The 16,252-nt window shown below is 43.5% G+C and overlaps 1 protein-coding gene across 9 annotated transcripts in view; it reads right to left on the bottom strand.

Moving 5' to 3' along the window:
* The window catches only part of LOC308397951 (serine/threonine-protein kinase BRSK2-like), a 158,572-nt gene extending 142,927 nt beyond the window's left edge, over positions 1-15,645 (bottom strand). For all 9 annotated transcript variants that reach the window (XR_013971871.1, XM_080884241.1, XM_080884242.1 and 6 more), the window contains exon 1: positions 15,217-15,645. Coding sequence is in view for 8 of the 9 variants with exons in the window: in XM_080884241.1 (XP_080740367.1) it covers positions 15,217-15,310 (94 nt within the window). In the remaining variant the exon portion in view is untranslated. The remainder of the gene's footprint in view (positions 1-15,216) is intronic.
* Between the last annotated feature and the right edge of the window lie 607 nt (positions 15,646-16,252).

Below are 16,252 nucleotides of genomic sequence, written 5' to 3'. Positions count from 1 at the left end.
AAGAGTTTCTCTCTGTGTGACTTTATGTTCAGTGAAGATGTTTCTGAAGACTGAGTCATGACTGCAAAATCAAAGGGTTTCAGTGACGCTGTCTGTACAACACACAGCTCCGTACTCTGTGCCACACCAGTCACACTGGGACTGGACCAGCTGGACCAGCATAAGAGTCAAAGTGGTGGAGATATGGATCAACACCTCCAGGATAAAATCAGTTAGATGAAATGACAGGCAGACAGCCATGTTCACAACGAACTGTGTCGAGTAAGAAAACGACGTCTGCACGTCTTCATGATACTCTGACCAGATCTTCCTTTCTTCTTTCTTTCCTCCTTGTTTCCTTTGTTACTTTCATCTTTTATTCCTCTTATCCCTTCTTTTCAACACATCCTTCCCTTCTTCTTCTTTTCTCTTTTTCATTCTTAAATTCCTCTTATTCTTTTTTCTTATTTCCATCTTCCCCTCTTTCCATTCTCTCATTTTTCTACTTCCTTCCCTGTTTCCCAACTTCCTTCCATCGTTCTTTCCTTGGTTTCGTTCCCGTTGTTTCTTCCTTTCAGTGAGAGACCGTCTAGGGTTACAGTTTGATTTCCAACTGTTCAAATTATAAATCTGTCAGGTAAATTTCAAAGATGCAAAATTTAGTATTTAGTATTTATTTATTTATTTATTGTCATTGTCAAGAACAATGAAATTGCGTTTGGGGCTTCCATACAACCCAAAAAAATGAAAAACCAAATCCATCCATTCATCCGTCGCTTATCCAGAACAGCAGGAAACAAGTTGGAAATAAAATATATTTGAAACTTTTGGTGTGATTAAAGATTGAAGAATACATAAAATTAGCATTTTAACTGATATGCATCAAAAATTATTTAACTTTTTTTTCAGAATTGAGAAAGGCCTCTAAAACAGGAAATGCCATAAACATAACCGAAATAACAAATGTGCTCCCTGGCCAATCAAAACCTTCGCGGAAACCCTTTGTGTGCTTTCCCACTCTGTTTGACTGGCTTTACTGTGTCATCATCACCTACATGAATGTCTGAATTCATCCACACATGCAGCGTGGTCTTGGACCATCTGGCAGGTGGTGTAATGAGGGTCACGACCTCCTGTTGCCCCCTCTCCCTCCATTATCAGGCTAACATCTTCACAACAGCAGCAATCTGGCCTTTTTCAGGCAGTGACAAAAAAAAGAAAAAAAGCTGTTGCAGCGCTGCAAATGTATGAAAACACAGATGAGATGTCACGTTTTCACTGTGGACCACATGAAGTACAGAAACAAACTCCCACAATGCCATTTCTGTGAGTTACTGTGACTGAGTGTGCGGTGCTTCCTGTGTTGTTTGGTGAAATCAGCCGACACTCCCCGTACACCAGATGTTCAGATTAACAGCAGATTAAGGCCATTCCATCAGGGTGCTGCTTCCAGGGCCCGATTCACCCACCACCCACTCTCTTATTAGTTGCACAGGACCATAATTCACAAAGAGCATCTATCAGGGTGTCATACATGTGGAAACCAAACCCAGTTTACCCCTCAGAGCTATGATGTCCTCATTGTGTTCATCATTGCACAAAGCAACAATGAGGCAGATCATATTATTCAATCTTCACTTTCAGCAGTTTTATTCTGGTCTTTCACTGCGCTCAGTCTTTTTACAGTGAATGTGTTGGTTTCAGTGTGAGGGACAAATTCCTTCGCACCTATGCATCAATGCCGGTTTGAACCAACTGCACCCTGATGACGATATTAGCAAGCTGCCACGTACAAAGAGCCATGAGGCTGAACAGAAGGCACAGCAGAAAATGTGCCATTATTACAGTTTATCAAAACTTAGGCCCAATTTTCACACGTTTGCACATTTTGTCATATCTAGCAATGATGTCATTGTTCTCACTAAACATTGCCCATGCTCGCTCAGAGGTGAAGCGAGATAACGTCCTGAATAACAACTTTAAACTCAATCATTTTAAAAATTTGCATCCAGCTATGGGTGAATGTTTGGTAAAGACTGGCGTTAGCTTCACTAACTGCAGCAATGGATGATGTTTATCTTTTGAAAAGAGAGAATCCTGAGCAAAAAAACAATTAAACTAACTAACTAAGCATCTCTCCTTCAAATATAAACTCTCAATCCAATGATTTATTCATCAGACTTGTTATTGTGCTGCTGGGCTGCACATCAGTCAGGATCTTATCGTTACTGATGATTCCAAACGAATGAAGGAACAAAAAAAGGCTGTGTCACCCAACTCCATACAAGTCTATGCATTTTACTTTCCTGTCTGGATTTTTTAAACAGCTTGTTGAGACGTAATGTTGCAGTCCTATTGGTTTTTACAACAAAAGATTTAAAAGATAGTATACAATAATACACAACACCTGTTGATTTGATTTATTCTCATTTTGCAGCCTTCGAGCTGAGTCTTAATTTTATGATTTGTCTAAACCAAGACGATCTCAGGTCACATCCCATTTCCTACAAACCAACTGTTTTCTGATGAGGTGCCTTTAAAAGACAAAAGAGCTCCTCTGCAGTCTGGCAGCTGCTGTGTTGGCTTACAGGGGTTACTTGCACAAAACTGACCTCATTACTTGAAACACTGGCCATGTTTAATATGGCCATCGTCCACTGATACAGAATTTGTATAATAAAATATATATACAAAGAAAACACGTCTGCTTGTGCATATGTTCAGTTTTGTGGTCGCAACTGCTGATATACTTTACATTCACATATTTGGGCAACCTGCAGCACTTGAGAGAAGAGGTCAAAGTTCATTACAGCCATCTAAACACTAAGAGCATATGCTTTTTAAAATCTCCACCAGCCTTTCTACTTTAACGCAGCACCACTGGCTGAAGCTCAAACCTTGACAGAGCTTCCATCTTGTTTTAGACGGCTGTAAACACTCACTACAGTGCCGTATTTTTCTCTTAAAATCCTTTAATTTTCTCAAAAATCTACAGTGTATGAATTCTGGTTGTGCTTTCTGACCTCGAACCAATTTTATGCGGTACACGGCGCTCAAAAATCTGTCAAAAATGTTTTAGTACGACTTTGGTAAACTATGAAGCCGCACCGCTTGATGGATTGTTGGAGCACCGTAGTCAGGAGCCTCACGGAGTCATCTGGGTCCTAAACTCCGTCCGCCTCAGGTCCCAAAGTCAAACGAACACTGCGGCATCACTGAGAGTTAAAAACTGTCTAAATTCTTTCATCTTTAATAAAATGATCAGCGTTGCTGCTTTACCAGGTGTAACAATTAAGTTTAACATCCAGGCATCCATGAAAACAGAATTTATTAAATTTAACAGAGTTAGAAGTTAGCAGGAAGTTAGCTCGCTAGCTTCCACCTAAACATGATATAGCATGTTCTGACAGAGAGATTTTCTGAAAGAATTCAAACACACAGCTCTGCTATCACTTCCAACATAAATGAAGACAGGAAACTAAACAGCAGTGACGTTTGTAAGGTTACTGAAGTTGGGCTAGCTGGTATATAAGACTTCAATACTTGAAATGTGCAATTCACTTGTATTTTTATTTTTATTCCTATTTATTCTATTTATCCCCTTTGTATATTTTATTTATATATGTATCTGTATTTATATATGTGTATATATATATATATAATATTCTGCTCACGCTCTAACTTCTGTTGGTGCTGTGCTTTTCTTATCTTATCTTATAATGATGTGCTACGTGATCGCTAGCAACACAGCTATGTTAGCATAACATAAACAGTGAAGCTGGAGGATGAACGCTAACTTCTTTCCACTTGATAAAAGTTAACGTGAGGGTTACTGATGGTTAGAGACAAATGCAATCACATGGCAGGATGCTGTAAACGGACCAAACTTCAGTCAGGAGAACAACTGAGATAATCCATCCACAATACGAGGTTAGTCATTAATATACTGCAACAACATGGGAATAGAGCAGCTGCAGAGAATTCAACATTAATGAATCAATGGTACGGAAGTGGAGGAAGCAAGAAGAATGAGCTGAGTAAAGTTTGACTTATCTGACTGTTTTGTTTCGCTTAATGCACCTTATGGTCTGAAAAATACGGTTAGTCATTTTAACTTTGTCTTCATAACTGACTCATAACTATCCCCTAAATTCCCTTGTATATACTGAACAATGAGCTCAACCTAATTTTCCCATCTTCCTAAGACCTGTTGCCACTGATTAAGTCCAGTTCTTAAGTAATGGGGCTTACCTCAGCCTCCCCCTCCGAATCTCCCTTCCTTCAGATTGGCTTGTTGAGAGCCGCTCTTCCACTGAGACCATTTGTGATGAAGGGTCAGTGAACAGTAGATGGATGAATTGAAAGGCCAGATGCATCTTTCAGGTTCTGTGTCAGGCCTTTGCTAACACTGTTAATCTGCTGTAGACAGGTTGTTTGTTTGTTTTTTATCCTCCACTTGTCCAATTTACTCAGTGTTAATAATACACTACACACCATATACAGAGATGCCAGATTTTTAGCTAATAACATTTTGGGAATCACATTATTGGTGCAAAAATACTATGTTAAACCTTTCAAACTGTGTTGCCTTCATTCTTAAACAATCCCCTTAAGAAAGTCACCTACTGTAAGTTATTGTAAGCAACTACTAAAGTGCCTTTAAAATGTCAAATATGTTCTTTGGCAGATTGTCTGATACATGCAGACACAGCACTGATTCATCCTTCGAGTTCGGAGCCTTTTTATGCTCGAATGATTCATAGGACAGTGTTGAGTGGCTTCAAACCAGTTGGGTGACTTTCTTATTGGCTGCACCCTGTCTGTGCGTTTACTGCAGAGAGGCTGCGGCCAGCTTTTGCTGTAATGCAGCACTACGCCCCAGCAGTCCTAATGCCCCAATGCAAGTCACAGAAGTGCAGCAGGCCCTTAAAATGCTGCAAAACAACACACATGGATGTGCAGACACACAGTGTAGAGCCAGTGTACTACTTCTACTACTGTGTGATAGGATGTGAGTTTGCTTTAGTGTATATCAGAAAGGGTTGAGGAAGAGTTTCTATTCAGATGTATGACTTTTCTTACCTCCAGACTGTCACAGTCGCAGGCACACACATAATCCTGGGATCACCCTGCCAGTGCTACCCGTAAAGTGAGTATAGTGGGGTTTCTCACGCCCCCTAATCTGATTATGCCACATGATTGGATGTTTCACTGTGACTGCAGGCAGTGAGTTCCAGGGGACGCATCTCATCTGCACGCGCCACCGCTTACGAGCCATCTGGGTGGACTAGATGCCGAGTGAAAGTCAGATAGGACCTCTCCCAGATTCTTGACCATCTGCACAGCTGGCTACAGCAAAAGGGATATGAAACAGCAACAAGCGGCCGCAGCCTGTCCCTGATGCGCTTAGGTAATGCTAATGAGCAAAGAGCAAAAACCTCATTAAGGTTTGATGCCTAACAGGACCTTCCAACCATGACTGTGTCCTCTTTGCCATGAAATCGCTTGGTACCAGAAGCACTTGGTCATTCCATCATGCACTAGTCAGGGGTTTTAGGAAACAGAGTGGAAGAGAGTTTATTTATCTAATACGAGATACCGGAAAGTTCATATTGCTGCAAAATGAAGTGAGGGCCAAGCGTGCGCGCAAGGCTGGATCAGAGAGAGAAGGAAGTAAAGCCGCTCTTCAAATGGTAATTTCCCCTGCTTCACTCCTGGACGCTCAAAGTGCTGACTCAGGGGGAAAGTCCAGATTGCTTTTGGAACAGGATGAAAGAGTTTTAAGAAGAGGGGGAGAATTTATGCTCAATTTCATTAAGTTTTTGGCTGAAGAAAGAGGTCAGCGGGACCTTAAGGGGCTTATCTGGAGCCATAGGCTATTCCTGTTCGATTACCAGCTATTGATGAAGGCCTTAAATTGGTCTCTGTTCAATATGACAGCAGGTGAAGTCGGGCTATCAGGCGTGTAAGGAAGTGGGAGTGGATTAAAAGAGGAGATTGCAGATATGCCTGGTGGCCACCTTCAGCTACGTGAATGAGCAGCTCTGTGTGAGGCTGTGTGCTACCTCTGCTGGAAAAACCTGTGTAGGTTTGGATTTCAGTCAGGTGCTTCAGTTATTATTAAGCTAAGGCACGAGAGCTGCAGGAACTGGAAAAAACAGAACTGCGGTATTATGTTTTTCTGCAATTTGACGTTATATTAACCACTGTGACATCACCCACTGGTTAGTGAAATGTTGAGCCTTGAGCTGAGTACCATCAGGATCTGGATGTTTTGAAACCAGAAATGACACGTAAGAGTGGCTCTAACTCAGAAACAACGGGACAGTGAAGACTCACACAATAGAGAGACAAAGCTACCCATTTTCATTCTACTGGGGACCATGATTAACAAACTGAACTCCACGGAAATGTCACGACTACAGCACATGGCTGCCCCTCCCCAAGTATGGTGGAAGGTCTCTTCCTGTTAAAATGGAGTTCTTCCTTGCCACTGTCGCCAAGCAGCTCTCACAGGGTTTTCTCTTTAATGCTTTTGCCTTGAGGAGGCTGTTGGTGCCACTTGACTCTAAATACATAAAACTGAGAAGTGTTTCTCCTGAACAGTCACCAAACACCACTGAATGATGGAAGCTCTCTTGTGTGGGCTCTCCTCAGCATCTTGACTAATCAGCACCTTCTCTGGGCACCAAGTAGTTCGTGGGGAGACTGAGGCACGGGACCTGCCCTTTGCCTCTTATTGCCTGTAGGAGACACAGGCGAGTCCCTCAGAAAGGGCTGTGTGGGTGCCAGGGCATCCACGCAGCCACTTCATTCTTTGCAGTCTCATGTGTCCTGAATGCTGAGCTAAAGGACAAAATAAGCCGTGTAGGGGACGGCTCAGCTGCTGTTTGAATTACTTTAGAAAAATTATTCACCTCTGCAATCAGTTTCTTTAGTAACAAAAAGAAACAAAAAACTTTAAATGTAAATAAAAACCCTAAATTAGAGTCATGGAAAATGTTTAATTAATAAATGAAATGATTAAAAAAAGAAATCAACCCACAGATTTTAATTTGAAAGCTTTTAATGTTTAGAGGCGAGACGCGGCTTCTCTCTTTGGTTCACATCTGCACCGACAGTGTCAAATAGCTAGCAGCACCTCTGCTTCACTACCTTTCATGCTGTACAGCAAAGGTTCACCATCTCTAATCACAACAAGTGCTCCAACGTCATCATGTTGATGATTAGGATCAATAGCGTCGATGGCAGACATCATCAAGACTTTGTCACATGAGCTCGATAGTGTACTCTGCAGGCAGGTGGAACCATCATGGCAGGTGGCAACGTGGTCCACTTTCAACAACATGTAGACATGAACGTATCAACTTGTCTGGTGCACAAATGTGCTGTATATTTAAAGCTGACAATGACACAATCAGCAGCAATTTAAGGACAATTATCTGGCTTTGCAAACACTCTGCAGGAGTTGACCAGAGACAAACAGGACATGGGTCTGTAATACAGCAGAGGTAATGGAGCAGAGCAGAGGAGGCCCCGATTAGTCGACTAGTCACGATTACGTCGACTATCAAAGTCGTCGACGACTGATTTACTAGTCGACACGTCGTTTGAAGATTTGTAAGATCACAAAAGACGCAGGAATGAGTAGTAGGACTTAAGAGTGTAATAACGGACTGAAACAGAAGATGGCAGCACTGCATGTACAAGGATGCCAGCTGCCGTTAAACCCCGAAGAAGAAGAAGAAGAAGAAGAAGAAGAAGAAGCTGTGTCCCAGAATTCATAGCGCAGCCCAGCTCAGTTTCCAACAATGGCGGCAGCTAGTTAGTTTTAATGTTACTCTTATTATTCTTTCTGGGTCACAAAATAAACGTTTAACATATTTTCAGGCGAGAATGTAGCTGTGTAAACCTCAAATATCTGCTCAGTTTATCAGGACACCACATATTTTCAAAAGCGCGCCAACGTTTTCAGAGACGTCTGTTACCCACTAGCTTGATAGCTAACCGGGGGCAAGGCTCGCTAGAGCCTGTGAGAACACCGGACTCCCGGCAAATCGTTTTCAAACCCACAGCTGTCTTTCGCTACTCAGGTTAAATATATATAAGTCACCTACACCTTTACAATTACAAGTGAATGTTTCTGGGGTCTGAACATGATCATCTGGTCTAAGATACTGTGATGGACTATGATTCCACAGGTGACCAAAAAGCATCTTTCCGAGCGCGTGCTTACCATGTAAAGCTATCACCAAGATGAAGCGTAATTTATGGTCCCAAAAAGCTGTCTGCCTGCATACACAAAGAACAGAGAGGTGAACATGCTCCATTTCTAGTTTGCTTAACGTGTTTTCAAATTCCACTCGAGCTCTGAGAGTAAAAGACGCCATCTTCCTTGCAAACTACAGGAAACCACAGCAATCTGCTAGAAAATGCACAGGTGTAACCTGTTCATGTCTGGAGTTTAATACCTTTAATATCTCAAATACTTTTTATCATTCAGTATCGCTTGGAAACAGAAAATAAACAAACCTGATAAAACTTGATGAGAAAATTCCAGAAAGTATTTAACATTAAAGACTAATGGAGACAAAGCTGAGTCGGTTTAGTGAAAATCACAACATCAGCAGAAGTCACACTCGCAGTGATCTACACTCGGAGCTTCATCCACCTGAAGTCAGTCGCACAGCTGATAGTGACCGACAGCCAACAGGCATCAAGCTAAACTAAATCACATCGAGCTGTCTCAAGGCGGCCCAGGAACAAACGAGCACTGCATGTCTTTGTGCATCCGTGTGTGTGTGTGTGTGTGTGTGTGTGTGTGTGTGTGTGTGTGTGTGTGTGTGTGTGTGGCAGCTAATTGTATCACACAAACAGCATCTTTTCGATGAGCTGCAGTGTAATAAACAGACTTTGTTCTTCCGATTTCCCACGCTTTCAAAGACTCCGTTTTATCTGATCTACAAATTGTTCTCTTTCTTTTCTTGCATCACTAATTCACTTAACACATCTGCAAGCAATGTCCACACGTCTGCTTCTATCTTCACCGTGGTCGCTCCACGTACATCTCTCCCTCCCGCATGGAAATCAACTTTCAGTAATCACACATGTACCAGAGCCCCGCAACCTCGTCCTCTGTCCCCGCAGAACGCACAAACATAAAAATTACACAAAAAAATAGATACATTAAAAAAATCTGCAATTTAGCTCATTTATGCACCCATGTTTAATTCAGTATGAAAGTCTACTGCATTTTGAACTTCTTTATGCACATGCTGGTCTGTCGCCATGTAAAGGTGAGAGGGGGAGGGGTTTAAGTACAGCATGTAGCGCTGAAGGAACCAACAGCGACCTGATGACAGCTTAGCTGCAACAAACACTTCCCAGCAAGTGTTGTTACAATAATACCTCAAACTACAGCCCGAGTTTAATTTACTATTTCTGTGGGGGGGGGGGAAATCAGACTGAACTTGTGAGATGAAGCTGTGGATAATCTGGCAGACAAAGAGGCATTAGCCGGGCTGGGAAGATGAAAATAGTTCTGGCTCCCAGTGATGACTCATTCAAGCAGCAGGAGTTCAAAGACAGTCTTGAGCTGAAGAACTGAGAGAGAGAGAGAGAGAGAGAGAGAGAGAGAGAGAGAGAGAGAGAGAGAGAGAGAGAGAGAGAGAGAGAGAGAGAGAGAGAGAGGAGAGACAGCAAGACAGAGCACAGGCGTGAGAGTGAGCTATGTAAGGAGAGAGAGAGATCATGGGGGGTAGTCTCTTGCTCATTGTTTAATGTTTCAGGCGTAACACCACCCCCTCTTAAGGGCTGAGCAGAGGGGCGCTGAGATCCAGCGTGAGGATACCGCCAACCAGCCACAGAAGAGAGCATTCCTCCGGTTACCATGGTAACGAGCCCTCAGCTGGGAAGGGAAGCAAGTGCCAAAAGGATGCACAGAAGAGAAAGAGGGGGTAGAGAAAGAAGACGAGAAAAAGGAGGGGTGTATGACACCAGCCGTAATTTTGATGATCCTAAATCCTGCCTGCAGAGAACGACTCTGCCAGCAGCACTGTGAGGACAACAGGATCACTCCTGGTTCACATTATGCTCACACATTCTAATTAACAAATATTGTACATTTTAGTTTGTGTTGAGGCCAGACTGCATGAGTCCCTGTTTTTTGGATTTTGGTGAGGGGGGGACTTGTTTATCCTGGGGGGCTGATTTTATAGATTTTCTTTTAAAGCTTCCAGCTTTTTCTTAAATTTTATACATAAGCATCGACTTGTGGTGGATTTTATTCTCCTTTGTGCATTTTAATTGATAATTCTCCACCTACATGACTCTGTTTTACTGCATTTATTATTTTTGTAAAACGCTGTGTAGAATTGTTAGCATTATTCTATCAAGACATCCCTCTGTATGCACACGAGGCAGCACAGACCTCTGCTGTTTTACATTCAACAAAGAATAATGAAGCAAAGTCTAATAAAATATAGTGAAGACCCAGAAAAAGCACTCACAGTAATTTCTCATGATCTAAGCACAATGCGTGCACACACACACACACACACACACACACACACACACACACACACACACACACACACACACAAATGCATCCATACGCAGTGAGAATGATGGGAGTGTTACCACCTGCAACCTGCTGATAATGAAGCTGTATTTCAGCCACCTAAAGGCAGCCATCTGTGGTGGGGCTGTCCCTGCTTCTTACACCCCCACTCCCACACAGACACACACTCACACACACAGGGCCCAAGGGACTACTGTCCTTAGGATGCTTTACATCCACATGACATTCATTATAACACAACTGGGAAACATGTACACAGAAAATCATTTTAACATTATGGTCAAATAAAAATAACTGTTGCTGTCACTCCTGCACTTACAGGATAGTGAGCTACCAAACACACATATGCATACAGTGTGTGTGTGTAGAGAGAGGAAAGAAAAGACTGGCAGCTTTCAGTCTTGCAGTGAAAAGGAAACGAACAGCCACTGTCACAGGAGGAGCGATGAAACCATGACAACATGCCAAATGTTGGCCAACACTTAGAAAATGAGCGCTGTGTCGGAGCCTGGGAAACCAGTGTAAGAAGAGAAATACTTCACCGCACACACATGAAAACAGACTGACTAATTGTTGAGAGTCAGCACAGCCTCTCGCCACTGAGCTCTGACCAGCAGACACACCATGAAGGCATTGTTCCAACTCCAGAAGTGCAGGAATAAGGCATTCATCACAGTGGGAGCTTCAAAAGTGAAAAAAAAAAGACTTTAAATGTTCAAAGAAGCGTCTGTGGTCGCACAGACAGCAACGCACTTTGCATCATATCAGTGTGAAAACACAGTTTTTCCTCATCTATGAGAAAGGACAGCAAAGCAGCCCAGAGGACAAGCAACTAAACAACAGCAACGGCTGTTACTGTCTATGAATCGATTAAAGGCCCGTTCAGTTAAACGATTGCTGTTTGAGTCTGTAAAATGTCTAAATAAATGGCTTTCTACAAAAGCCATCCTGTTGCAGCTCTGGGCAAGTGTGTCACACATCCAATCAGGTGGACAGCCTTCAACAAACGCCTCTAAAGCAGGGAAAGCCCTCCACTAACCGACTACAGAAAAGAATAAATGAATGTTCTAGATGTATGAAGTATCTTGCCTGAAAAGGCTTCACTTTGAGCATCCTGGGAAATACAATTCAATTATTATTTGTTCATGTTTCCCCTCATTGAACCACGAGCAAGTGTCCTGGCAGCAGTGGACACATACACACAAATACACATAGAAAAACACACAAAGTGTACAAGAGCTACAGCCACGCCAGGTTTCCACAGGATGCACGAGGTGATTCCGAACAAACTCCTTGTTTCACCGGGCCAACGATCCAAAAACATTCCAATAATGAAGATGGGAATCCTAACTTTGACAGGATGGAATCGCAGGATGTTTGCCACTTTGGTTAATCGCTTATAAGGAAAAGTGAAGAGACTTTGAGATGATTGCACATTTTCTGTCATCTTCTGTCATTCACTTCCTGTTCAAAGGGAGTTCTTTTGCTCCACTGTCACCAAGTGCTTGCTTATAATCAGCTGTACGGCTATAACTCTACAATAGTTACTTATAAAGCGCCTTTAGGTGACTGTTGTTACGAGCAGACCTGATATAAATAAACTCATGTGAAATATAAAGAGCCATGCAAACATTTGCTTCAGTTTATCCAACTCAGTGATGCGGGTGGACTCATGCTCATAGTCACACCTACAGCCAATTTAGAATCAGTTAACCTAGCATGCATGTCTCTGGACTGCTGAAGGAAACTGGGGAGATTATAGAAACTCCACACAGAAGAGGCTCAGTTGGTGTGTGGATTCAAACCCTGGACCACCTTGGTGTGAAACAACAGTGCTGACCTAAAGCTTTAGATAATTACATTGTCACCAAAAACTTTCATTTATTAGTTGGAAACAATCACATCTTATGTTGTACGTCTGTCCTTTCCAATTAATCTTCAGAATCATACCACAAAGCTGATACATGGCGATTCTGCACAGCGAGTATGCCACTTGTGCAGAGAGGGAAGCACACACAAACAGACAAACAAAAAGCGTGGGCTTGTTCTGCACTTGTGTAGGAGGTTTAATGATGTGCGGACTTCCCCATCTGCCAGCTCAGCACCAGCACCAGATTTATACGAAGAGCCTTTCTTGCAGTGCTGTCGCTTCACCACGCCAGCACACACATGCACTCCTGCATGAATCTTCATTTCTACAAGCATATGCACTCAACCACTGTATCCAGTTACAGAGAAGCACTCACAGGGTCACTTGATGTACGCACTGGACAGCACCACTACTGGTAGTGGCTCTTTTAAGCCAGAGAAGATGATGGCACGGGAAAAGAGAAGGCGACATGTGTCTGTGATATCGTACCTCTTTCAGAGGTCAGTGACATGATAACCTGAGGGGTAGATTCTTGCAAGTTTTCACATGTTAACTGTGAAAAATGTCATCAGAATCAGGTTAGAGTGCTGTCTGAACCTTGCTCGTAGCACCCCTCAGCTGTCACAACAGGAAACACTCTGCTTGGATTGAGGTGGTGCAGAACCACCAACCGCTGGCTGTAAACTCAGCTCGCCGCTATCCTCGCCATTCCAATATCTCGAATGGGCATTGTGCAGACTTTGTACCAGGAGCTAGCACATTAATGTCCTGCTGCGCTGGACATTTTCACATGAAGCTTTGCAGGTAATGTCTAGAAAACTTCAGAAATGCAGAACATCTCAGTGCTGTTTTTGCCTGTGAAGAGCAGTGTTTCCACATAATTAGATTCTATTTGTGGCAGCAGGAAGAGCGCATGCACATGTGAAAGGAGGCGCACCAGAACTTCCTTAAATAAATCATTAAGTAATACTGCAGAGTGACAATAAACAATGGAGCAATAAACAGCCACTGCTCCAGCGTGGCGACGAAGTCCGACTCAACCATCTGCAGCCTCTGTGAGTTCAGCGAGTTCAGGGTCTGGTGAGAGAGACTCCTCCAGCTCGCAGTGAGCTCCACAACAGAAGAAAGACTGCTGAGCCAAGCTGAAGTCCAAGATGATGGAGGTGGTGTACAGAGGTAGCTACCTCTGATAGGACAACAGCAAGCTTCTCAGCATCCAGAACCTTCAAAATAAGAGCAAGTGGATTGAAAAATGAGCCACAAGAACGCTTGGGCTATAAGTATCCTTGATATACCTGGGCAGCAGACGTCCCCATCCTGTTTCAGCATATGTGCAACACTGAAAGACAGCCATCACAACAAGAACGGATGTGATGACATCACGCCTTCTTAGTCGCGCTGAACAGCAGCTATTATACTGCCGGTGCCACAGAGAGAAGGAATGGAAAAGAATGAGGTTGTCCGCTTTCAATAGAAGGAAAGCTCTTACACGCAAAGTCGACTCCTACTATAAATAGAACTAATATAAAATTTGGAACTTTAGTCGCCTCCAAGTTCTTTGTTCACGAACAAATCAAATTATCTGGGTTGCTTTGTGTGACAAATTGCTCTTGCAGCTTTATCCCATCTGCTAAACAGGAGAATTCTGTGAGTAATACAGCAGCAATGTGGGGCTGTTACAATCCAACTCCAGCAAGCAGCTAATTGGCTGCTTATGAATTATTCACCCCCCTGAGGGAACTGAGCAGTGCATCGGGTCTACCTGCAGGAACTGGAGGGAGAACCTTTATAGTTTCTAGACGCATGTGATCACAGATGGTGGGGCATCCGAAACAGGGAACCAGGCCAGAGCAGCCACATTACTGTCACAGTACCTGAGAGGCGATTCTGATGCAGTGACAACACAGTGCAGTGACTTTGAGCTGCAGATGAAAATCAGCCTTCTGCCTGATGTCTCATTAATATGGCTGTGATGACATCACCTGGCAGCTTGACGGGGATACCTGAACAATATTTTCAGTGTCCATCCCATTTAGGCTCTTTTAGCTATAAACTAAAGATTAAATAATAAACACTTCCAGATCATTCGCAGCGTTGCCTCGAACTGCAGTCTCCAAAATGGCCAAAGCACCGAAGCCCTGAAACAGTCCAGTCCACCAAAATGACTCATAGTGCAGCTGAAAATGATACTTTGCAGGAGCAAAGAGTGATCATCACCCACTGCTGTTCTCCATACTGAACACATTCTATGTACAGAGCAGCAGGACCTCAGTGCAATAAGCCGATGATACCTACGCTGCACCAGCCAATGCAGGGATGTGTTGCGTTGCAGCTGCGGTATGTGTGTGTGTGACAGAGAGAGAGTGAGGGAGAGAGAGCAGGGACCGGACAGTGCAGCATCACCGCTCTGCCTCTCCTGCAGAGAGCAGCCTCAGCACAGCGGGCCCATGTGACAGATGGACGCTGGAACGGAATTAGAGACAAGAAAAATCAGAGGGGCCCATCATCATCATCATCATCAGCCCTCTCTGCCTGACAACAAGGATTAAAGGCGCACCGCCACCAACACCACAATCACCACCACCATTATGATCAGAAGAGAGCAGCAGCTCTCTCCCCGCATCCACCAGAAACATCCGCAACTAGCACACGTTTCCTCCCATTTCCCGCATTCGGGACACGCAGGACGCAAAACTGCATCACCCGGCATGATGTCAGCGGGGCAGGTGCGGTGACGCCGAGCGCGGTCCTCACAGCACCCACGCGTGATGTGGGAGCTTTCACTAACCTGTCTGTCCTTTGCCCAGCGTCTTCTCCAGGCGGTACGGTCCCACATAGTTGGCGTAATGCCCGCTGTTGGCGTCCTTGCCCGAAGAAGACATTTTTGGCGTGAAACGACTCGCGGGGAGGGATTTCTTTAGCAGGGGTCCGAGCGGGACGCGTCTCTGGGGCGAAGAGAGCAATTCCACGGAGCAGTGGAGTTCGCCTCGGTCACAGCTCCAGTCTGTGCTGTGCTGCTGGTGGCCGCTGCAATATTAGCGATCCTGTGTGTGCGCCTGTTAATGTGTATGTATATGTGCATGAGTGTGTGTGTGTGTGTGTGTGTGTATCCACGTCCGTTGCTAACAGTCCTCCGCCGATTCCCTCAGTGCGGCTCAGATTGCGGTTTTGAATCGGGGTGTCATGATGTTCACGCTGCAGCCCCGTTGGGTGTGAGCTGATGACGGGACAGCTACTGCTGCTGCCTGGCGCCCCAGCAGCCTGCGTCAAGTCACAGCTGATGCCAGGAGAGTACTTCCGGCTCCACTGTACAAGGTAAAATGTCAAATATGAATCAAATGGTTTTTTTATAAGCTTTTATGGTCTTATTTGCACATTTCTTTTCCTATTTATAAACCAAGAAGGTCCACAAAATGCAACAAAAGAGAAAAAAGCATCATTTCCGGTGTTTTGATGCTTTTGTTTCTTGTTCTTCAGAAACTCTTTTTCCTGGAATGGTAACCTTTTGGTTTCTCACTGTAAATGACATGTTTCACCAATACGCAGATGCGCTAACTAACTTAAGTTCCTTTGATTTTCCATGAAAAAACCTTGGACTGATTCAGCACTAGAGGATAGATCTGCACCAGTGTTTATTTTTTTGTTATTACATGTTCAATTCTAAAGTATAAGGGTTCATTTTAAGCCTAAAAAAACCAAAAATGATGTTTAAAAATGATTTTGAAATCATAATATCTTCTGATTCAAATAATATTATCTCTTCTTATTCTGGCAAAGCTGTGTTTTGCTGAATTTATTATTTTTCTCTTTTAAAATTCCATTTA

Source organism: Rhamphochromis sp. 'chilingali', assembly GCF_963969265.1.
Source record: "Rhamphochromis sp. 'chilingali' genome assembly, chromosome: 6".
Taxonomy (NCBI): domain Eukaryota; kingdom Metazoa; phylum Chordata; class Actinopteri; order Cichliformes; family Cichlidae; genus Rhamphochromis; species Rhamphochromis sp. 'chilingali'.
The sequence above is the reverse complement of the archived record's forward strand: the minus strand, read 5'-3'. Positions and strand labels throughout refer to the sequence as shown.